Consider the following 23,220-nt stretch of genomic DNA (forward strand, 5'->3'; position numbering starts at 1 on the left):
TACAATATTTCAGCAACCCCAGTAGGTGAGAATGATTATAAAAATCCTAGGTGGACAGGTTAGCCCATGAGCAACCCACCACGTGTTTCTGCCATGATATAGCATCAGAATTATTTTCCCAGAAGATTTTGGATGCGGCCAAAGCCAGGAAGCACAACAGGCAGGTTCAAGCAGATTTCCTGTCTGTGGGTGCTAATTAGTGCTGCTGACCTCAGTGGGACATCAGGATTTTTCTAGTTTATTCAGCAGCGTGTGGGCTTCTCTCTACCTGGCCCTAATTAGCCCATGCACGAGTGGTCAAACTGGAATTCAGAAGACAAAATCCTGTTCCTCCCTGTTTGGGATCTGAGAAGCTTATTTGAAGTGATGGGTTAACAAATTGAATCTAGAACTTCCTTTCAAATAAAGTGCCCATCCCCAAAACATTACAAATTAATCCAGATACTTTGATCCCTTTAGCTTCACAAACAAAGCTCCTGTAATTCTGCCTGTCCACTTTATGTATGACTGAGATTCCAAAGTACTTAAACAGAAATACTTTCTGATGGAATAAATCTAGCTCTTAGAGAATATTACTAAACATTTTAGTGTAAACAAAGCCCAATATATCTTGCTGAACAAAAGAAAATCTTTAAAATTTGGGAACTCCAGTGCAAATAGAAGAACTAAGCTGATTAAATGCTGTATCTAGAGTTAGGCAGAACAATCCAACTGTAATTGCTGAAAATGCAGTGAAATAGCAGGAGCTTTTGATAGAAGTATCCCGAAAGTCACATCTAGCTAGTTTTAGAGGAAAAAAAATTGGGGTACAGAATATGTAAAGCACAGAAAGGATGTATTTTCCTTCAGTCTTCTACCAGTGCGCCAGAAAGACCGAAGGTCAGGTTTTCAGAAGAACACTGTGTTCACTAACTCTAATTTAATTATCTACATAAGCAGCCATGTTTGCAAATGGCTAAGCACCAAGCAGCTCCCATGGAAACCATATCAGGTGCAAGCCTGTTTAAAAGTACAGCTGGCTTAAATACCTATACAACAGTTTTTGAATGCAGAGAACTTCCAATAATCAGAACAAACTTATTGGTTCTGAAAACTCGAAGAAATCTGGATATGAATTTCTTGAAGGAGTTCCTTGTGATTCTTTGACTCTTCTAAACATATTGCCAAAGAGGTGGCAAAAATGGCTTGTGTAGGATTTGGATGGAGATTTTTTGATAAAGAAATCTTGAGAAGAAAAGAAGTCAGTAATTTAGAGACTTGTCCAGAAAACCAAGTCAAGTTACCAGCTCAGTTCTCATAAGCAAGTTTATCTGGGAAATCCCAGGAGTGCCAACCGCCCGTCTTCAGAATAAGAAATCTATCTTAAAAATCACAGGGATTTCTTCTTCCTAAAATTACAAAACTGTGGTTCTCCACTTGATTTCCAAGTTTTTCCAGAGCAGTAATTCAAGGCTTCAAACTTGTCTTCCAAACACTAATTTTCAACCCCTCCATTCCAGCATATGGAGGAGGAAACTCCAAACCCACTAAGTATCATGAGGTTGTGAGATTTGGCAACCCTGTTATCAAGATGTTAGTGTCAAGGCCAAATCTGTAGGAATGACCTTGAAATAAAGGCCCTATTATCTCTCACCAGCTCTTCAAACTATCCATCCCCCAAGAAACTTCACAATTGGAATAGGATGCCGGGCTGTTTGGAGAGAGATTAAATTGTTCACAGCTGCCTGGGAATTAACAAACTTCCTCCTCTTTACGGTGGAATGCAGCATATTTCAGAGCCAGGTGGAGGATACCATGTGAGGTTCTTGTAGGACCTGGAGTTGGCACAAAGAACAACATTTTCAAGTCTGCACATATATCTGAGTTACCAGGGCTCAATAATAATTTTCTGGCAGATTAGTCCTGCCCTACAGCAGGTTTCTATGATCACTAAAGCCAGAATGAAAGCAATGGGTCTGGATTTCACACTTTATACCCTTCCACACTGAAGCTTTGATTTTTAAAACTGCTTTTTTTCCTTTGACACCAATCAGCAAGAATGAATCTGACAATACACAGGTAAACAGCAGAGTAAACTGTAGGGACAGGTCTGTAACAGGCCAAGTGACACACTCATAACTTGGAGAAAATTATTCAGAATAACTTGATAAACCTTTGCCAAGATTGCTAATGGAGAGATCGTGCACTGCAAATTGCAAATGTGACCTTGTTTTGTCCAAGGCAAAAGAAGAGCTTACAATTTTTTTCTTCCTTATTTTAACAATGCTCATTGATCCTAAAAACCAGGGTCTTTACTAGCAAATAACTACCTGCTTGTAATTAAATAATTCAGTCCAATGTGCAAAGTGTTGACTCTGAAGGTTTTTAAAATTTTTTTTATTTATTTGATGACACCTTTAGTTTTGTGAAAAGAAACTGAATTTTAGCCTTGATCTTCAAATAGCGAAACTTTGAATCAAGCCCAGCTTAATCTTTCACGGATAGAAAAAGGCAAGGCTATTCAAAGCAAGTTACAACTCAGGGATGGACAAAAAAGTTTTGCACTTAAGCATTCTCATCAGTTGCAGAAGTGTGGTTTTTTTTTTAAGTGTAGTACTCTAACAAAACGCTGATGCTTACCAGCTGTTAGAAGGTATTTTTCATCTGTTTTACTATTATCTGATACTGAAAAAACGAGAGAGGTACATCCAATGTATCCGGTCTTTTTCACTAAACTTTGTAAGCTTTCTTTATCTTATCTCTGAATCATTTCAGTTTTTCTACTTTTCCAGGCTTTACCCTCTATAACTTAAAATACAGGTGCAAACTGCAGAGACCTTTCAGTCTCTTTTACTTCATGGCCTCTGGCTTTAAACCTCAAATGAAAGTCCTGACAATATCCTGAAGATTTTCCCCCAGTTTTTACCTGAAATCACACACACTAGCAACATGTAGTTTGTGAAAGTGCTTTTGCATAAAGGACCAGTCAAATCAAAATCAGCACGCAAATTTTCCTCATCTATTAATATTCTGCCACTTTTTTCTCGATATGAATCGAGTCATGCTCTGATAAAGGACGTGATGCAGGCTGGCAGTAAACATGCTATACTTTTTTATCCCTGTACTCTTCTTCCATATGACCTATGAATTTATTCACTTCTACTCAAATGCTGCTTTACAAGTTAGTGTAATCTGTGATGCAAACCTTATTTAAAACAGTTTCTGTGTGTTTGGATCTCACAGGATAACGAGACATGCTTTAGCATCTCACACATAGAGAAGGGAATGTGGCATTCCATTATTAGGGCCAGAAAACATCATGACCAGATAATGGTTTAAAAGAAAATAGATGCAAAATTTGCACAGGTCAGATTTGCAAACATCATATCAAATAAAATGGGGGAGAATGAAGGGGAGGCGTACAAAAATTAGAGAGTTGTGTTTAATTGTAAGTTACTGTTTCAGCAATAGAAAGGTGGGTCTGGGTGACAGCCTGAGCGGGGCTCTGACACTGTTCAACAGTATGGTTACACCCTCTCTGGGCTTCGTTTGAACTCACCCAGTTTTAAAGTTGCTTAAACTGGGTTTGTGTCAACCCAGCTGAGATAACTCAATTGAGAAAAGAAAATCCAAGTAGACAGGTCATTGGTGCTGGGGTTTTTGCTACATAAATACCTGAAAAGGAATTTCCAAATTCACTATGACACAGACATAATACTGGTGGAAAAGGGGAATAATCAGTTTATTTCAGTCACTAAGTCAAAACAAAAGTATATTGACAGTGAATTCGTGGTATAAAGAGGCGTTAAAGCCACTAGCCGACGGTCAGAGGAAGATTCCCTTTTCCAGGCTGTGCTGAAGGCCAGCTGTTGCCCTGTCCCTCAAGGACCCCCAGCTCTGAGAAAAGCCTGGTGTGAATAAGTTTTGTGGGGTGTAAAGCCCTACCTCTGGCCCTGCGTGGGAATCGGCACTCAGCACACCTCGTGGCAACACAGAAACTTCGGGTCATGCAATGGGGATGGAAAAAGTAAACAAGATAGAATCCATACAGTAGAGAAACAAGGTGGAAAGTGCATTTCATCATTACATTTTTGTTTGTTAAATTGTAAGGACTCAGTTTTTTTCTTCCTTTTTTCTTAAAGGAATGTTTAAGGAGCCTTCTCAGCCAGACCCTGTTGTCATATACCCAGTCATCCCTCCCTGCATTTCTAGACTTCATCCAGCCCAGTGTGACTTCCAGCCTGAACTTTTAGTTCAAAATAAATTTTTATTGGAAGATTATGAACGGAAGATAGGATTTCAAGAACTCCATATCCAATACAGCATTAATTTATGCTCTATTATTAAATTATTACTAATTTATGCTCTAGTACTAAAAACACTGTATAAAGTGAAAACTTGTACTTCCACAGACCTACAACACCTATAAACAAGGCTTTGTGGTTTCACAGGGATCTCTTTTTGGAGGTTCCTTTCTTGAGTTACTGGCTCGGTCCTTCTAAATTTCCCTCACCTCCACATAGAACTTACGGACCCAGCTGAGAAGAACTAAAAACTAACTTAAAATTATCAGCCTGGATGGAAAGAGCTCTTTCCCTCTGCGGAGGATAAACGTTACGCCACTAACACGCCAGGTTGCTCGGTGTCAGTAGTTCATAGAAATGACCGGACAACTGCTAGAGCAACTATAACCAGCTACTGCTGTGCCTCACGGACCAGCCAGTTTGTTTCAAGTGCCCTCATTACCACAGAAGCAAAGACTAACATAAACCGAAACACAGCTAAATGAAACATTAATATATCTCCTGGCAACTTACCTCCAGCACATTTTAAAAGACCCTTAAAACCTTTATGCAGTGCAATGCAATTTATTACCTGCCTCTCTCCAAGCTTGACAACATAGCTCTTCTATATTTTTGGAAGCAAAAATGCTCCAGCTGCTTGTCACTGAAATAACGATGATTCACGAAGTCTTGACTTTTAATTTGCCAAGCACTAAACGCGTGCTTTCTTACAAAGATGATGACTCAGGTTCTCTCTGGTTTTTTTTTTGAAAAAGGAGCAATAGGGAAACAAATCGTGGCCTCAGCAACAAAAATACTGTTTTTGTAAAAGAAAAAAAAAGCAAGTGAATAATGGCAAATACCTGTGGGAAAAAAATATGAGCGTCCTTCAGAAATACGCTTTCGATTGGCACCATGGAGCTTCGTGAGGGGGCTGGTTTGATGCTGCCTTCACGTTTCACAACGTGTCGGTAGTAGCTGGTGCTTTGATATGCACAACTACCACTAACATTTCATAATATGACAATCTAAGAGGTGAAATAGCTTTTGTATTTTAAAATTCATTAAGAACAGCTGCAACTTAGTGCTGATGGATACATCATTACTTTCCTAAATCAGTGTCTCCTTTGTTGAGTTATATAAAACCGTTCCATTGCCACGCAGACAGGAGACGCTAATCTAAAAAAGAAAAATTTAAAATAAAGGAGATTTAAAATCTATTATAGCACATTATATGTCAGCATCAGCTGTCCCTAGTATCAAGAAGTAATGAAACAACTAGAAATATCATATACAGAAGTAAAAGAGTAAAATAAAAATGGAATTAGCATTTTGAAGTGACAGTTCTGAAATGCTAAAAAAGCTTATCTCAAAACTGCATGTTTCTGGGTGGGAGAAGGATTTCTAGGATATGCTTTTTCCCTAAGTGAGTTTTCCAAGAGTCCCAAGTGTTATTTGCCTTCTAGTTCTGTAGTGTCAATATGGATTTCTCATACCAATTTCCGCATAGCCTGCCTCTACAGCAAAAATACCTTGTGTTTAGAAAACATATTAACACATTTTAAGAACATGTTTATTGCATTTAAGCTAACAGTAAAAGTCTACATGGAGAAAAAGCTATTTTCTTAAAAAGGTGCCATGTGGTCAGCTTTAGGGTTAACCAACAAGCTTGTTTTAAGCACGGTTTTTTAAAATCTTTTCTAGATGCCTAGACTGGATCCTGGGGAGCAAACAAGCCCAATGGATTTTCTTTGCTTCTTGGCTTTTGGGGGATATTCCAGTTTAGTTCCTAGTGAAGCTTCATGATGAAACATCTAACAAGAAACACCAAACCAGGAAGGCTTCAGTGGCCGTAAGTGAAATAACCACTTACGGAGGCTACAGGAGAAGTAGCCTGTGTTAGTCTGAAGGAGAGTAAGGCTGCGGAGAGCTTTAGCACAACAGTGGGATTGTCAAAGAGCGTGGCTCTAGCAAGCTCTCTGCTTGCCAGGGGCGAGACCAGGAGCAGGGGGAAGAGTAGCTTAAAAAGGAAGTGATGAAAAGCCTCAAACTATTTGGTAACGTGGTTACAAGCATTACCTTTATTGTAAACCAACTGACTCACGGAGAAGGTTTTTTGGGTTTGGTTTTTAACCTGGCATGCTAATTCCGTGGCATATGGACTGATCTCCAAGTATGCAAAAGGAAGGATAATCCGGTCTAGGGTTGCAACCTGAGTGGGGCAGGTGCATTATTACTGTTCTGTGGGTATTACATCTTCTTTACTGACAGCAGTAATAAAACACGTTCTCCAAGTGTGGACAGGACCTATATTAGAATCAGCCTCAAACCTTGTGTCCTAGGGGAGAATGCTGTCTATGCCTGTGCAGAGCTCTCAGCAGGATAAAACTCTGATTAGTGACGTGGAGGGTGGAGTGGATGTAAGTTTAATGTTATTATGCCAACTTCCATTAGACAGCCTTGTGCAACTCGGGCAGTTTTGGAATGCAGTTCAATTACCTCATCTAACTTGAGAGCTTGAACAATAGGATTTAAACTTCTGGAATACAACTGACTAGGCTAAATCTTATCTTCAGGAATGTAGACAGATAGATAAGTTAACATATATATGTGATTAACTTACACATGTATATATACACATGTACACATATATATACATATAGGTTATGCAGGTATATACCTTGTGCAGGTGTCTTCCCAATTATGGGCGCCTGCAGCACTCCAAACACCTCACTTGCTACTCTCTGAATTCCCCCTGGTTGCTGCGGAGCTTCCAATTGATGTGTGTAATATGGATGCTCCGTATATATTTTTCCCCTCCAACCTCACTGCAAGTTCTTCATGTCCTTTATACTTACTATTAGCATACTGGGCTCCATATTCATCTCCAAGTCTGTCAACATAGTTCACCTCCTCTAATCAGGAAATGGTGATTAAATGAACATCCAAGTACAGAAGCTGTCAACCTGGTGTTCATCTTTTTTAAAGTTAAAAAACCCAAATGTTCAATTACCTTTTGCACTCATGTGGCTCTAAAAAGCTCTTCTTAAAAAAAGGAAGTGGCTTCGTCTCTTCTATGATCTTAAGACGCAATCAAGTTCAAAGGTCAATGTCAACCGTGTCATTTTTAGCATTTATGAGAACAATAAAGGAAAAAAAAAGATCCCCATAGAAAAGGTATATGCCACAAGCCCTGCAGTTCTCCATCTTCTAAGGTGGGTTGTTAGAGCTCCTGAAAGGAGCTTGAATGGGGCATTTAGGTTTTAACCACAACATGGTCTTGCTGCTTGTAGCCTTTAGGTTCAGTACCTGGTCCATCATTGGAAGGTCTTTGAGACTTTGGTTCAGGATTGGGTTGCAGATAGCATATGACAAGGAAAAAAAAAGTTATTTATATCCTCTTTATGTGTATAGGAAAAAAATCTCTAGAATATATATATATGCCATCAACGTAAGAGGGAACATAATCCGCTCTCAAACTACGGAGCTAGTAAACTTCTTTAGCGCAGGCAACAACTTTGACCTCCGTGTAATGACTCCAGGCTTACATCAATATAACAGTGCTGGGTTTCTTTTCAATTATTTTCTGGGAGTGCCAGGCTCTCTTCCCGGAGTGCTTATTTGTTTCGAATTGGCCTAATTTGCGCAACAATTTGCGCATCCCTTCTTTGGGATCCCACGTTTGCCTGGACGGCGAGGGCTGGGACTGCCCCGGACGCCCGTGGCCGCCGGCCTCCGCCCCGGGGGGCGGCCGCGGGGGTCGGCGCTGCCCGCCTCCGGCACCGGCACCGAGCCCCCCCCACATGTGACTACCACGGCCGGGGCCCGGCGCTGAGCAATTGCCTACGGATGAGTAAGCACCAAATGTGGTAACTCAGGCCAGCAGCTCTGCAATTAAGGCTATAATTTCAGGTGTAGCCAGCAGTCGTAATGAATATTTATTTCAACGCACCAAATAAAAGAAATCGCCCGGCCAGGCGGTACAGGGGGCGGTTTGTGGGGTCTCTTGGCGTGTGTAGTGCGGGTGCTACCGGCGGGGAGCTGGTGAAGCACGGCCACCTCGTCCCTTCCCGTCCCTGGGCGGGACGGGCTCCCTCGCCCGCGGTGCGCGGCCGCAGGGCTTGTGCCCCCCCTGCCCAGCCCGGCAAAGGACCCTTCCCGGGGAAGGAAGGGTAAGGCAGTGTGCAGCGAGGCGGCTGGCTGCAGCGCCGCTAGGTACGGCTTACCCCGGGAAGGGCCGGGCGGCGGGCAGGAGCTCCCTGTCGGCGCGCACGGAGAGGGGGGCGCGGAGCCGGCGGAGGGCAGGGCCGAGGCTCCGCTCCCCGCCCGCGCTGAGCTGCCCGCGGGCTCCCCTCTGCGAATGCTCCCGCAGAGCGGCCTCGCTGGGTCCGGCGGCTCCGTACGCCCGTGCTCTCTGGCGTGGGTTGCGGGACTCCCCTCGGTTTTTGCCCCGTCGCTGCGGGGGGCGGCTGAGGAAGGAGCCGGACCCCCTGGGAGGCAGCTGTGGCACAGGGGGCCGAGGGCCCTCCGGCTGCCCTAAAGTCTGCAGCCCCAGCGAGCTATAGGGCGGCCCGGGGCGGGCGCCCGTCAGCCCCCGAGTCCTTATTTCTCCCTCTCCGCAACCGACCTCGCTGGGGCTCCCGCAATCCAAGCGAACGCCGCGGCTACCAACCGACTTTTCCCGGGCGGACTCCGAGCCGCACGGATGCAAAGCCCCGAGCGTCCGTCTCCTCCCGAGCCCCTCGACCGAAATCCAGGCGCCCGGCTTAAGGTGCGAGGCCGGCGGCGGGTGATGCCGCGGCGGTCTCGCAGGCGCGGGCCGGGGCCGGGTCCACCCGCACCCCAGCAGCATCCAGTCGAGGGCAGAACCGTTCTACTGGGCAAGCACAGCCCGAGTTTTTTGGGTGGTTCTTTTTCCGTTTTGGGTTGGTTGTTTTGGGTTTTTTTTCCCCTATGTTTGTTTTTAAGTTACTGTGAAATGAGGACGTGCGATGGTTGAGGAGGTGCGAGGCGCGCCGACCTCCGTCCCAGCTGCTTGGTGGCGGTCTGTCGCTACCGAAAGAGCTGCTCCACACACGGAGTGGGTTTTTTTCGGGGATGGAGAGGCGGGACGGGCGCTGGGGGTGGGGGGGAACCGCCGGGCCGGGGCGCCCCGGCCCGGCGGTTCCCCCCCACCCCCGGCGCCCATCTCCGTGGCTCGACGGGACGGACCCGAGGTGAGCGGCGGGCGCGGTAAGTACCGCTCCCTTCCCCGCGGTACCCCCTTAGCGCGGCTCAGCCTCCTCCCCATCCATCCCAACCCCTCCCGCCCCTTCCCCGTCGCCGCCACTGGGAGCGCGGCCCCTTTAAGAGCCCGGCTTTGCCTCCCGGTAGCTGAAGGTCATTAAAACACAAAAGCGCTCCAGCTCTGCGGTCCAATATAGCGCATGCGCCCTGCCCGAGGACTGGCAGGGAGACGGCAATATGGCGAGAATGCCTGGCAGCGGCGGCGGAGAGTGGAGCGGCGGCGGAGGGGGAGGCGGCGGCGGCGGCGGCGGCGGCGGCGGCGGCGGGAACAATGCGGGGGACCGGCCGCCCGGCCGCGGCCGCGGCGTCGCCCCCCGCCCGCACCGCTACTGCAGCGCCGGCGAGGAGGAGGAGGGCGAGGAGGAGGATGAGATCCAGGAGGTGCAGATAACGGGGGACGAGGAGGAGGAGGACGGAGCCGATGGGGGGCTGCTGCTGGACGAGGAGGAGGAGGAGGAGGAAGAGGAGATGGGTCTGGAGTGGGACGGCGAGGAGGAGACGGAGCCGCTGCCGCCCGCCCCGGGCCGTACGCCGGGCGGCGGCGGCGGCGGCAGCGGCGTCGGGGCTGCCCCGGGGGGCGCCGCGGCGGCTGCCCCGGGGGGCGGCGGCGGCGGTGGCCCCGGGGGGGCGGCGGAGGACGCGGAGCTGGAGGCGGCCCTGCTGCTGCAGCGACCGGAGCGGGCGCGGCTGAGCGAGAACACGCGGCTGGCCACCCGCTACGCCGTGCGCATCTTCCGCGAGTACCTGAGCGAGAAGGCGCAGAGCCCCGACTTCGAGACGATGGACAAGGGGGCGCTCTGCCGGGTCCTGCGCTCCTTCTACGCCGAGGCGCGCTCCAAGAGCGGGCAGCTCTACTCCAAGTCCTCCCTCATCAGCATCCGCAGCTCCCTCAACCGCTACCTCAACGAGCCGCCCTACTGCCGCACCCTCGACCTCACCAAGGACCCCGAGCTCCGCGCCGCCAACCTCACCCTGGCCGCCGTCATCCGCAAGCTGGAGGAGCAGGGCGCCGGGCCGGTGGTGCAGAAGCAGGCCATCACCCGCGCCGACCTCCGCAAGCTCTACACCTGCAGCGTCTTCAGCACCCAGAGCCCCTTCGGGCTCCTCAACAAGGTCTGGTTCGAGACCTGCATGTACTTCTGCACCCGGGGCCGGGAGAACCAGCGGGAGCTGGAGGAGGACTCCTTTGGGCTGGCCGTGGATGAGGACGGACGCAAGTTCGTCTACTTTAAGGCACTGGGGCCCTACCACAAGTCGCGCTCGTCCTCCTGGAGCAAGAAGCGGGCGGAGAGCAGTGACGAGGAGAACCTGCCCCGCATGTATGAGACTGGCACCGAGTTCTGCCCCTACGCCAGCTTCGTCAAGTACCTCTCCAAGCGCAACCCCCTCTGCAAGGCCTTCTTCCAGCGCCCGCGGGACCACTGCAGTGAGGGTGACATCACCTGGTACGAGAACAAGGCCATCGGCAAGAACCTCCTGGGCACCCGCATGCAGATGCTCTCCAAGGCGGCCAAGCTCTCCAAGACCTACACCAACCACTGCATCGGCGCTGTCTCCATTGCCACCCTCAACAGCATCGCCGGCATTGGCACCAAGCTGGGGGGACCGCAGCCGCCCCACCACCACCCCCCTCCCCACCACCACCTCCTCCACCACCCCGCTGGCGGGGGCTGCTACACCCCTGCTGCCCTCAACGGTGGACCGCGGCCCCGGCCGCCTGCCGCCAACCCCTACGTGCTGCCCAAAGACGGTGACGCTGTGCCAGTGAAGGCAGAAGCGGTGGCCCCGGCCAAGCGGGCACTCTACGAGGCAGTGTTCCCGGCGGGGGCCGCAGCCGGTGGCGACGCGTGCGGGCCCTCCGCCTCCCCCAAAAGACTCTGCCGCCGCCCCGCCGAGCCCCTGGACGCTGCCGCGCCTGCCGTGGTGGTGGTCTCAGTGAAACATGACCCCCTGCCTCACCTCCTCCCCGAAGCCAATGGGCACAGAAGCACCACCTCACCCACAGTAGTTTCACCTGCTATTGTTTCCCCCACACAGGTAACCGGAAAAAGAAAAAAGAAAGGGGGGAAAAAAAAAAAAGCAAGGTGGTGACCCTGCACCCCATCCCACATAGCCCCCACTGCACCCCTCCTTTCTTTGCCATCTCCCCCAAGGCTGGGCACCGATACACACTGCCAGCCCCGGGGTGGCTCCTGGGGCAACTCTCACTGTTCAGGCACCCAACGAGCCCGGACGCGAATTATCCAACTTCTTCGCCCCCCAAGTTCCTCACCCCCCGCCACTGGTCCAGTGGCTGCTCGCTGCGTGCCTGCGGGTCAGATGCGAGAGGTGCCTGGGTGCTGCCGTGCTCCCCATCGGCAGCAACACTGACGGCTCAGCCCTGTGGGCTCCCCTTTTCCCTCCTTTTTCTTTCTTTTTCCCCCTTTTTTCTTTCTCTTTTTGCGGGAGATGTGAGTTATGAAAGTCGGGCCAAAATAGTAGATAAGGGCGTCAGGTATCATTAGTGTGTGTGGTGTTCTTGATGTGCTAATGAACTATTTGAATAACCTCAAATGCAGGAAACAGCCAGGAGAATACTCAATTACACACTAGTAATGAGGGTGTAATTTTAAACTTCAGAAGTTAACAAGAGGGTTAATACGGCAATTGCATTCATCTTGTATTTGTTTATTTAAAATAGCTCTGTTTCCTGGCAGTGATCCTCTTCTTTTTTTCCTTTTTTTTTTTTTTTTTTTTTAATAAGGCAAATTGGCTTTAGTTGTGTTAGTTGCCATAGTGGTGAAATACACAGTAAGAGCACAATTAAACGGGTTTAGGTGCAGCTTAACTGTGGAACAAGCCCAAGTTCATTAGATGTGTTTCGTTGAGGTAAAGCGGTCTTGTCAAAAACGCTGTTGAGCTGTGCCTTAATGCGTGCCTTGCGAACCCCCTCTGCTGTGTGCCGGCACGTGCTGGTGCCTGCTCCCCGTCCCCTCCAAAAGTACTTTCCTTTCGGGTGTTTGACCTCTGGAGCTAAATTACTTCAATTAAAGACGCGCTGCACTTCTGCAATTGGCTTGAAGTTTGGAATCATTCTAGCTAAATCTATAAAGTGTATGCAGTTATGTTGTGCCCCGTAAAATACCATGTTTCAGGCAAGAACTTTATTGCTGGCTGCCCTACACGATTACAAAACCCCTTTGACATTCTTGTGTCAAGTAACAACAGGGCTCGCAGCCGTCGGCCGGAGAGCGCGGCGCTGGGTGAGCACAGGTATATGACATGCCTGAGCTGTTTCCCAAGTGGAAATACCAGTTCTGGACAGACTGACCCTTTCAAAGAGTTTGCCAGCTAATCAACCAACCCGAAGGCTAATTGGGGGGGAGGGGGGGAGAGAGGGAGGAAGAGGGGGGCTTCCAGTGAATGCCTGCATAAGCATCGATGTTCTTTAAAATACCTGTGACCTCTCCTTTCTAGCAGGGTTTTTTTTTTTTGACCACTTCAGTGGAGTACTGTAGTTTGATCTCCTGCTGTGTGTATCTGGTGTCTCTGAATGGCTTAGAGGCTTGATTATGTGCAGATAATGTTTTTGTTCTAGCTCATTATTTCAGGTATAAGCTAATGCTCTTTGCTGTATTTAACCCTAGACTCCTCTTTTCCCTCGCTTTTAATGACCTTGAAAGTAATTTTGAAACTTCAGGCACAGTTTAGCTTTTTTAGAGCAGGAGCACACGTGAGTACGGGAAAGGGAAGAGGGAACCGGGCAGAGCAGTTATGATCCAGTTAGCGGTAACGGAGTATGCGTGTCTTTAACCTGTTAAATGAGGTGTCTTTGTGCCTTCAAGTCATCAGGCTGGAGAGCTGGATCTCCACCCCGGCCCACAAATCTCTTCACACTTGCAGAAAGCTTAGGTGAGGAGAAATCCAGCCGCTGTACTGCTTGTCACAGAGCTGCGCTTCCTACGTGAAGCACTCGGAGCTGTAATTCTCATTAGTCGCGGGTTCTGGGGGGAAAGGGAGAAATATCTAAAATAGGTGATAGAGTACATAGGCATGTGCTGTTTTCTTAAGTGTATCAAGAAAGAAAATGAGCAATCGGCAAGGATACTAGACAGTGTGGGGTTTTTTTCAGTAATTATGTGGAAATGTTCATCTCCATTCACAATTTAATGAGCTAAACAAGCTGCCCAGCCACTTTTGTAGCTGAATCTTGCCTTTGCTACAAAACTCGTTAATTTAAGTCTTTAGGAGAAGGAAAAGTGTCTTTTTTTTTTTTTTTTCTTTTTAATCACTGATTCTTCTTGTGTCAGTTTTAACTTATGCACTTCTGGGATGTGACAAAATGAAAAAATATTGGCTGTGGAATAGATCTCCTTGTTAATGCTAAAGTTTTTCTCCCTAGCTACCTTTTATAATAGTTACACTAATCGAGGTCCAGGGCATTTCCTGGGGAAATTAATGACTGGCTGGGGTTAATGGCCCACGGCATTGCCTCAAGCCATCGACTCTCCCAGCCGGTCATTAATCCCCAGGAAATGCCCTGGCCCTCAATCGTTACTGCTTAATTATAAACAAAGACTTTCCAGGCCTTTTTACTGAATACATCTCATCAAGTAACGTGACACTAAATTCCGCTGTTGACAAATATTACTGATTCCTTGAAAACATGAAGGTCATAAGTTTGTGGTTTATTGGTCGTCTTTGTAATTATTCTTCCAGGGAACAGATTCTGCTGCCCTTGTAGACTTGTGCAATACTCTGGTGAGTAAATGGTGGCGTGATGAGCGAGTTTCTTAGTATGCACGTCTGCTCTTTTTTATAGCATCGATAGCATCAAGCAAGGTATGGAAAAGGTTAAACGAAGGCACTAAATGGGATGTCTTCAATTTGCACTGACTACAAACTTTAAGAGTAAGAATCTGAGCAAGGATGTTAATTTTATGCTTTTCTATTGTGGTTGCTCCCATCTTTTGTTTTAGCCCCAAGATGTCTTTTCAACGCTGGGTTTGTAGGAGTGTCCTCCAGAGCTAGGGAAAGGTACGTTAAATGTTCGTCTTGGTCCAACTATTGCTTTAGGTTGCAGCCTTGAGAGCAGCATTTATAGAGTGTATTTTAAGCAGGCAGCACCGTGCCATCATGGCACAACTTTCTTTTCAGTCCTTATTTGCTCTAAGTGTAGCAATTTTCCTGCCACTGACAGCAGTACTTCAGTTCAAGTTGATGACAGAGGGATGTAATTTGGCTGTTGTTCATCTTGTGTGTTACTGAAAGATGAACAATAGCTGAAGTTTAAACTTTTGATGCTACAATGTGGTGGTAGCTGTTGAGATTTATAGACCTGGTACACACTGAACTGACTATAGTAGTAATACCCAAAAATAGGTCTAAGAAAATAGATTGGCTTCTGCTATGGGTGAGGAGAGTTGTGTGTCACTTAAAAGCTTCTGTTACGTCAGTTCTCTAACCCAGTCAGGTTTCTCTGGGCTGCTTGTGAAGAGTTTCATCAGCTATTAAGATATCTACCAAACACGCAGTCTTAAAACATGACCCACGTGTGTTTGTCTTGGCTGTTCTGGAGAATCCTTAACCATTTTTCCTCCTGCTTTAAATCCAGAGCTGGGTTCTTGTCTTATTTTGATCTGGCACATCTTTTCATTGCCTTATGCTCTCTTTGAAGGGCTTACTTTGGCCAGAACCAGAGATCTGGTTCTGACTGCGGGTTTCGCAAAGAAGGGAAAACAGTAGTATGTGACGAATATAAGTAGACAGCAGGCACAACTGGGAACAAATCAAAGTCACTAATAAGTTAGTTAGCTCTTTTTAGTCTTTGGGGCTTTTTTGGAGGTGGGTAAGAATCTTTTTACTTGATCTTGGGTCTGGAAACAGCCTACGTTTTCATAAAATGGCCACAAAAAAGGCTTCTGTTCTCTACAAATGTTTGTAGTACTCTAACTAGAATCATTGCTAGGTGCTTTCTGAGCATACAGGGTAGGAGAACTCATCAGACAGCTTCAGGGAAGGATGCTTAGGATGGCGGTGTCAGGATGCTAGGCTTTATTTCTATACAGATAATAGATGGGGCAATATCCCTATCTTAAAGGCTTAAAGTACGGCAGCTATTAAGACTGATGACTGCTAAATACCTTGTTAGTTCTTGTGGCAGTACTTCTGTTGTTCTGGTTTCAGAGGTTAGTACTGGCTGCCCTACTGCCTAGTTAGTGCCATCCTCTTTGGTTAATGGATTATGCCAGGTTGCAAGAAAATCTAGGATTTGCTTGGTGTCTTTTTAAAAAGAAACACTGAGGTTAAAATCTTAAAAGTGTGAGGATTAAAGGAACTGTAAAAACTGTGCCTACTTCAGAGGCTACTGTTTCTTGGTGGTTGTGGTTTTTTTAATGGGGAAGATTTTAATCTTCTACTCAGTTACAGATGTGGAAAGTGATTAACCGTAGAAGGGACCTATTATACCTGATAGTCATCAAAATTGCTCTGAAATCCTCGGGAGGCGGGGGATAGGGTAGCAGGGGTGTCAAATATGGTCCCCAAAGACAGCTTTCTTACCAATTTCGTTAGCGAAAACACATGAATCCTGGCTATTACTTTCTTCAGTGGAAGTCAGTTGTTTGTAACTGAATGCTTCTAAAGATCGTTGAACAGAGATGGGTTTTTTTTGAAGACAGTAGGATATCGCAGACTATGTTCCTTATAACTAACATGAGGTTTGGTAGGCATGTGAATGTTTCCCAAGATGAGCGCAAGAAAAGCGGAATAGAGATTAGGCTTAGTGATCTCGTATACAGCTTGGGGGCTATGTATGCACTGAAAGGAATGAAGGGAACTGTTTTTCCTTTCCTAGATGGAAGTTGGTCCATTTTGGATCAGCTATTGGGAAGGGAGTTGATTTAAGGTGACTCAGGAGTGTATTTCACAGAAAATGTGAGAATGGTGTTTCGATACACGCATTTAGAATTGTGGTTGTGGAGTTTAAAGTGCAACACTGTCTTTGTAGGTCCTCTTAGTTGCATTGGCACAATATATTGGAGGTATTAAATTTTGTAACTATTTCAGATGGTGATTTCTTCCCCTATCACTTTAATTTTCAAAATATTTTTACTTTTTAGAAATTAGACTCCTTTTATTTAGTTGCATCATGTGAGCTAGTCAGAGAACTTGCTTGGTCCAGCCTTCAGTGATGGTAAGAATGCAAGAGGTGATCCATTTTGTATAACTCACATGAAGATGACCTTTTTAGTACAATTAGGAGGAAAAAACAGCATCATTGAAGCACTGCTGTATTTTGACACTTTTTAAAATTCTGTAGAATCTGAAATGACTATGTTGGTATTCTTCCTCTGTGCACATCAAAAATGCACAAACTTAAAGGCAGCAGAGAGCTTTTTTTTTTTAACAAAAAGTCTTCTGTGATTATCCTGTAAAAGATTTCCCATTGCCCACTGCTCTCTTTTTAGAGAGCAAGAGATCAGAAACTGTTCAGTCTAATTGGTGAGTCTGTATGACAGTGAGCTGCCTTATTTCATGTATGGTGTAGAAATAAATGAGTGCTTAAACCCTTTGAAACACACCACTACTGCAAAAGCCATAGGCTGTAATTAAATTGAATGTGGGGTTGTATTGTCTTGTGCCCTTGGCTATAAACTTGATAACAGACCATGGTACACCCACTATTGTGTTAGAAGCTGGAACCTAATTAGCGATGTTGTAGATTTTCAGACACTTTCGAAGCCCTTCTGTTCATCTCTTTCCCCGTGTCCTTTCTTTCCTATTATTTTGCTTTTCTGTTTCTGAAGCAATAAATGCACCCTTCTTTTCAGAAGGAAATCGTTAAGGGCATGTAGCCAAATATATACGTGCGAGATAATTTTTTTTATCATATTTTGGATTCAAGGGACAAGTGTTGGTAACTGCATTTTATCTGATGTGGAAAAGATTTATTAGTGTTGTGATAGTAAAAATATATAATCATGTTCCCAGGGAATGCTCTTCCAGGCATTTGAGGGGGGGGAGTAAGGAAGGGATTGGAACTTCTCATAATACCTTGATCTAAAAGTAACATTGGAAGACGTACAACTTAATTCTGTTCTGGTTGGTTTTGGGGGATTATCCACAAGGAAAAATGGCTCTTCCGGGCTTTTAGAAATTCACGTTCTTTTGCACTCAGCCAGTTTTAGTTAGTTGATCTGAAAACCTTCAAACTTGCTAAGGACTTAATCTCTAATGAGGACAAGTGCTTTGATGTGTTCTTAATGCCATTTTTTGTTTGGGAAATAATAAAAGTTGTAGTGCACAGATGCAGTATATACATTTACAGTAAATTCTTAGTTAATTGATATGCATACCTATTGTATGCATCTGTACGCTGCTGTAGCTAGGACAGATCATTTTAATTGAAATGGAGTGACACTTTTAAGCCCTATTCACTTTACCAATGTATGAAAACACTTTTTTCACTGTATGCTTAGGGCACATCTGCTCCGTATAACACAGTCCTGTGCGTAGATGCTTAAGCTAGCACCTCCTCGCGACTTCTGACTCGCTGCTTCTGCTGGCCTGAGAGGTGCAAGGTGCTGATGCGGTTTGCAGTGTTTCAGGCACTTAAACTGGGTAGTGTAGCCTGGATAATGCGTTATCGTGTAACTTCTGGCAAGGGGTAATCACTTCTCTTAAAACAGTGGCACCAGCAGTGTGAAAATGATGCTTTTCCTCTAATACTCTCATGGTTTTCCATTGTGGAACAACAGGAGTCCAGGAAGACAAAGCTGGTGTGATCTGCGAGGAGGAATGGACTACAAATCCTTTGGTGATGCTTCCCCAAGGTGGGGTTAGGAGAGGAGGTATGAGTGTAGCTTTTTCGGGAGTGGGGATAGCTCATGGGGGTAGGTAGTTTGTTTGGCAAGTGCTCTTCAGGTAACACAGACTGGAGCACTTGTCCTCGCACAGGGAGGAAGGCAGAAATCTCTTTATGGGAGGCGAGGTGCGAGGATGAAGTTTGGCTTTCCTTCCGTTTTCTTATCCCAAAGATCTTGTGGAGGTGCTGGGGTGATTTCTGAGCTGGGGCTTATCTCTAGCACAGTGCTTCATTTCACTTTCTCCTCCTTAAAGTGCTCGGGAACCAGGTCTGATGATGCTGTCATTTGGCTTAGTTGGTTTTTCGATATGGGTGGGAGGAAGAGGAGGCTGTGTAATTGGGACTCTTGTGCTTGGTAGCTCTAATGAAGGAGCCACAGCTCTTGGGCTTCCCTGCAAACTGGTACCTGTGTACGCTGTTACTACTTTTGCATGTCTGTCAGAAATGTAATGCATAAATGAATGACTTCCCTAAAAACACCACTATATTTTAAGCTCCTCTTTTGTATGTGTCCGTTTATGTATGTTTAAAATTAAGGATTGCTGGAGAAATTTCAAAAGCGATTTCTCAACACCCTTCAGTTGAATCCTGAGCTTTTACTCACCACAGCGATATATATAGCTGCTTCTTTTGCTGCTGTTGACTTTTCTCCATATGTTTCTAGCAGGCTTCAAAAGTGGCAGGGAGAGGTTGATCTGGAGTAAGGAGAGCATACTGTGTCTGATGCCTTGAGTTATTAAGGTCCACTGTAGTCGTCCTGAGCTCTTACTCTGATCCAGGGTTACTGGCTGCGAAGCCTGGCTCACCTTGCCGGCGTGAGCTCTCGTTTGACGGGTGAGGTGTCTGCAGTGCACCCGAAGGAACAGCACTGAAACTCTCGGGCGCAATGGGAAATCATCAGTGGTTAATTACCGAGTCCTCTGGCTTAAAGCTCCCCTGGAGAAGCAGCAGCAGCGGAAGCATGTGGTGTGTCTGGCCGATGCGGGGGTGGGAACACGGGGTATGTGGGTTTAGCACGAAAGAGAAGGGGAAATCCGCTTGCGTTGCCCTGTTCACCCCAGTTCTGCTTGGGGTGGGTTGAGACCGTTTTCTCCTTGTGCCTGAAATGTGGCGAAGAGGAGGAGCGAGGAAGGTCAAGTGGGCTGAAATAGCTTGCTTCCTTCCTCCCTTCTTACAAGGGCTGGCTGTTACCTGTGACACGCCTGATAAATTCCTTCCCTCGTACTGAGATCGCTCTGTTCAGAAGTATGCGAAGTGCTGTAATTAACCCATATAGTTTTGATGCCAAATTAAGAGGACCTAACTGTGAGAGTTAGGTTGACAAGTTGGAAAGTATAAATGGGAGCACAGATGCCGTGACAGACAAACCTACAGCTGTAGTGCAAATGGCGTGTGAATGTCAGATAAAAAGGGAACCTGCTTGAGTTGGTTGCCTTTTTGAGGGTTTCCCAGTGTTTCTAATAACCTTTATGTGAGCAGTGCTCACATAAAGGATACTTGTGTGCTCTTCCTCCTCATCTCAGATACGACAGCCATACTGGCTGCGGTTGTTTATCACAGGAGTTAGCTAGAAAGTTATTACAGACCACGTTTGTGGTAATTGGGAAATGATGCTTTGTGTAGGCTTTTATCAAGTTTATCAGTGCTAGTTTCCATCTTGGGTTTAGAAAACATGTTGTCTTTTTCTTGTCATTGTATCACTAGTTTCTGGACGCTCTCCCTAGACCCTTGCAAGACCAGGTTCACATTTCTGCTCAATTCTTTAAAATGCTTTTTAGAGGGGGGGGAAAATAATGAAATGCTCTAAGCCTGTGGGTTTTGGCAAATAACCAGTTCAGAAAGAACTGTGTAGCCTTTTAGTATATTTTACACTTTCTCTTGTCTTTTGATTTGGTAATGCTGAAGTACGTATCTTGCTGATTATCTGCCTCTGAAAATACAGTTTCTCTGGGAAAAAAACCCACACTCTCTCTGAAAATGCACACTAATCAGTGACTGGTGAACTTGGGAGTGGAAAAGTAACTGTTCTTGGAGGCAAAAGGGATAATGCAAAGCTCTGTGGTCCACGAAGCCACGTGAGGAGAACTAAGTTTTGTAGAACTGACTGATGTTGGTAGGAATATGATTTCTTTCCAGCGCAAACACTTGGAAAATTTATATTCCTTAGCAGGGATGGCAGTGCAAATCCCCCAGCCTTTGACTCTGCTTCTTTTGCCCAAGTACTGTTTGAAAATAAAACAGGCAGGGTGGGACTAACATGGTTTCAGTGTCAGACTTCAACTGCTTCAAAATCGGCTTTCTGAAACTGCTGCCAATCCAAAGCAGTATGTGTAACACAGTTGTGGCTTGATTTTTAAAAAGCAGAAACAACTTCAATGTCCTGTCAGAACTTTGTAGTTTTGCCTTCCTTTTGGGGGTATTTGACACCCTTCCCTAGCAGCCTTATTTCGGGTTTTATCTCTTTAGAAGTCTCTGCAAGTTACCTTTTTTTTTTATTTTTAAATGCATTAGTTTTGAAATGCACCTGCGTTTGCCAGCTGGTTTCAAATAAAACATTGTGAGCCTTTTTGATATCTCTTAAGTAGGGCCTGGATACAAATGTTTCCACTGAAAGTAATTTTAGATATAAGCTGTTCCCTTCGCTTTTAGGCATTGAAAAGTACCAAAAGTAAGGAATGCCAAAAAAAGAAAAAAGCTAAGGAAAAGCCAAGTTCACTGTAACTAGCAAGTACAAATGTGTCAAAATGGGTATCGAGTTTAAAATGTACAGTGACTCAAATAATACTAAACAGAGCATTAATTGAAATGCTAATGCATTGGTGCATGGCAGTAGCACTAGACTACTATGTAAATGGCAAAAGTATCCCCATGGTACAGAGGAGGATAATTCAACACTTTAAAAAAAAGTTCACTATGGTAATTCATTGGGAAAGGATTCCTCATGCCTGTGCTAAAGTGTAATTTTAACGAGTCAGTTTTCCTCAGTGTGGTATATCCACTTCCAAACTCCTAATAGATATATTCAGGATCATGAATATAATAGTACGCTAGATTTGCAGTACAGGATAATGATATGGTAGTAATTGTTGCAGTCATGTAAAACATGTGGCAGATGCTTTCAGAAGCTTATGTGTGTTGTTTTAATTGTTGAGAGGTACCAAAGCCAGAGAGATACCAGGTCAAATCCATATCTTCCCAGGAAAAGATATAATAGCTGATAATTTTATTTTTTTTTTTTAGATTTCACAAGGGCCATGTCCAAATTTTTCCTAAAAAAGCAAAACACCACCCCCCTACTTTTGTGCTTGTTAACTTAGCTGATGAATATTCGAACTCATTAAGGCATTTCTGTTTCTGTAAAGTGCTGGATTGATTCCACTGGACACTTTTTTTTGCTACAGGGTTGTGATCTTACCGACATTAGTTGCTGTAAAATACTCAGGTGTGGTGCTTTTCTGGCATTCTTCTGTGAAGGCTTCCAGTGACGGAGCCGCAACGACTGCCCAGCTACCTTCGCCTTCACGGCAGCGGCCCCTTGCTTGGCACGTGGGGTGGCCAAGTCCTGCGTGGCCCCGTCCTTCCTGCGCCGGTCGCTTCGGGCTCCAGCACAAACAAACGCTGCCGCTTGAGCAGCGGCCGTGCAGCCCCCCCGCAGGGATGCTGGGCACCCTGCTGACAGCCGGCGGCTCTGGGCTCCTTGGGTCTTCTCAGGCTTTCTCCCGAAAAAGGAAACTAATACTGTAAGGAAAAATTAAAATGTCTTCTTTTTTTCTTTTTTTTTTTCTTTTTCCCCCAATTCTGTATAAAATCGAAAAGGTGCAAAACAAGCCCCAATCTGAAAACCTTTTATTCTCTTTAACATTAATGACAGTGGTCTGAAATAACTGTTACCTCATTTACCTGAAGGTTACCTAGATTTTTAGGAGGGGAGGAGAGCAGAGATGAGCTTACTGACCTATCTGGAAGTCAGAAAGCAGGGGTTAAATAATTGTGCTAGCAGGATTTTGAAGGCAGAACATAAGAATTTTATGAGAAGAAAAAGATCTGAAAATGAGTTGAAATGGAAAATAAGGAGGAGAGGGAAAGCAGGGTGAGAAAACATTACCAACTATCTTGTTGCAGCATGTCAGTTTGGAAACAAGATTCATTTCTGTATACCAGTGTGCTTCTGCTGGATTAGTTTAATGGATTCAAGGGGTGTGAAATAATGCTTCTATCTGGAGAGGGGCTAAAATTGGAGGAAGAAATTAGGATTAAAAAAAAATCCCTCTCTCCTAATGCTAAATAACAAATGTAGTAGGCGCACTGAAGCAAGATTTGATCAAGGAAAAGATAGACCCAGAGGAATGGCAAAGAAGAATTGTGCATTTTTTTCTTTAAAGTAAAAATGCTAGAGGAAAATGTAAAAGAACAGTAAAGGCAGGGGGGAAGTTTTGGTTTTCTTCAACTTTAAAGTTAGTGAGAAGAAAATGGGTATGACTTAAGTACATTGTATTATTGTTTCGTATGGAAACTAAAATCTAAAGATTTTTTTCCTTAACCTTAAAAAATGTGACATTTAAACCAGTGGTTTCCTATAGAGTTTTGTGTCAGAGTAAGTGCTGGTTCTTGAGTATGTATCCCAAAAGAAATCCACTGTCAGTGCTGTGGTAAAATAGCCTATAAGCATTGTGTTTGTTTTTTATGCCTAATGGACAACCAACTAGTTTCCTCAAGCTACTTGAAATACTCCTTGTAAACTAAAGTGTCCAGATCAATTTCTCATTCGCATCTTATTAAAACTCACTGAGGAAGTTGGGAAAACATGTTTTTGATCAAAGGGCTGTA

General features: G+C 45.4%; 2 protein-coding genes across 2 annotated transcripts in view; both read left to right on the top strand.

Moving 5' to 3' along the window:
• Positions 1-23,220, top strand: part of LOC142078811 (BTB/POZ domain-containing protein KCTD1) — a 103,820-nt gene that overhangs the window by 24,638 nt on the left and 55,962 nt on the right. The window lies entirely within an intron of this gene.
• On the top strand, positions 9,254-11,786 carry LOC142079761 (uncharacterized). Its single transcript, XM_075144508.1, has 2 exons — positions 9,254-9,265; positions 10,218-11,786. Exons 1-2 carry the CDS (start codon positions 9,254-9,256, stop codon positions 11,637-11,639), a joined length of 1,434 nt encoding a protein of 477 aa, XP_075000609.1. The 3' UTR covers positions 11,640-11,786.

The sequence above is a fragment of the Calonectris borealis genome, chromosome 2 (assembly GCF_964195595.1).
Source record: "Calonectris borealis chromosome 2, bCalBor7.hap1.2, whole genome shotgun sequence".
Classification (NCBI taxonomy): Eukaryota; Metazoa; Chordata; class Aves; order Procellariiformes; family Procellariidae; genus Calonectris; species Calonectris borealis.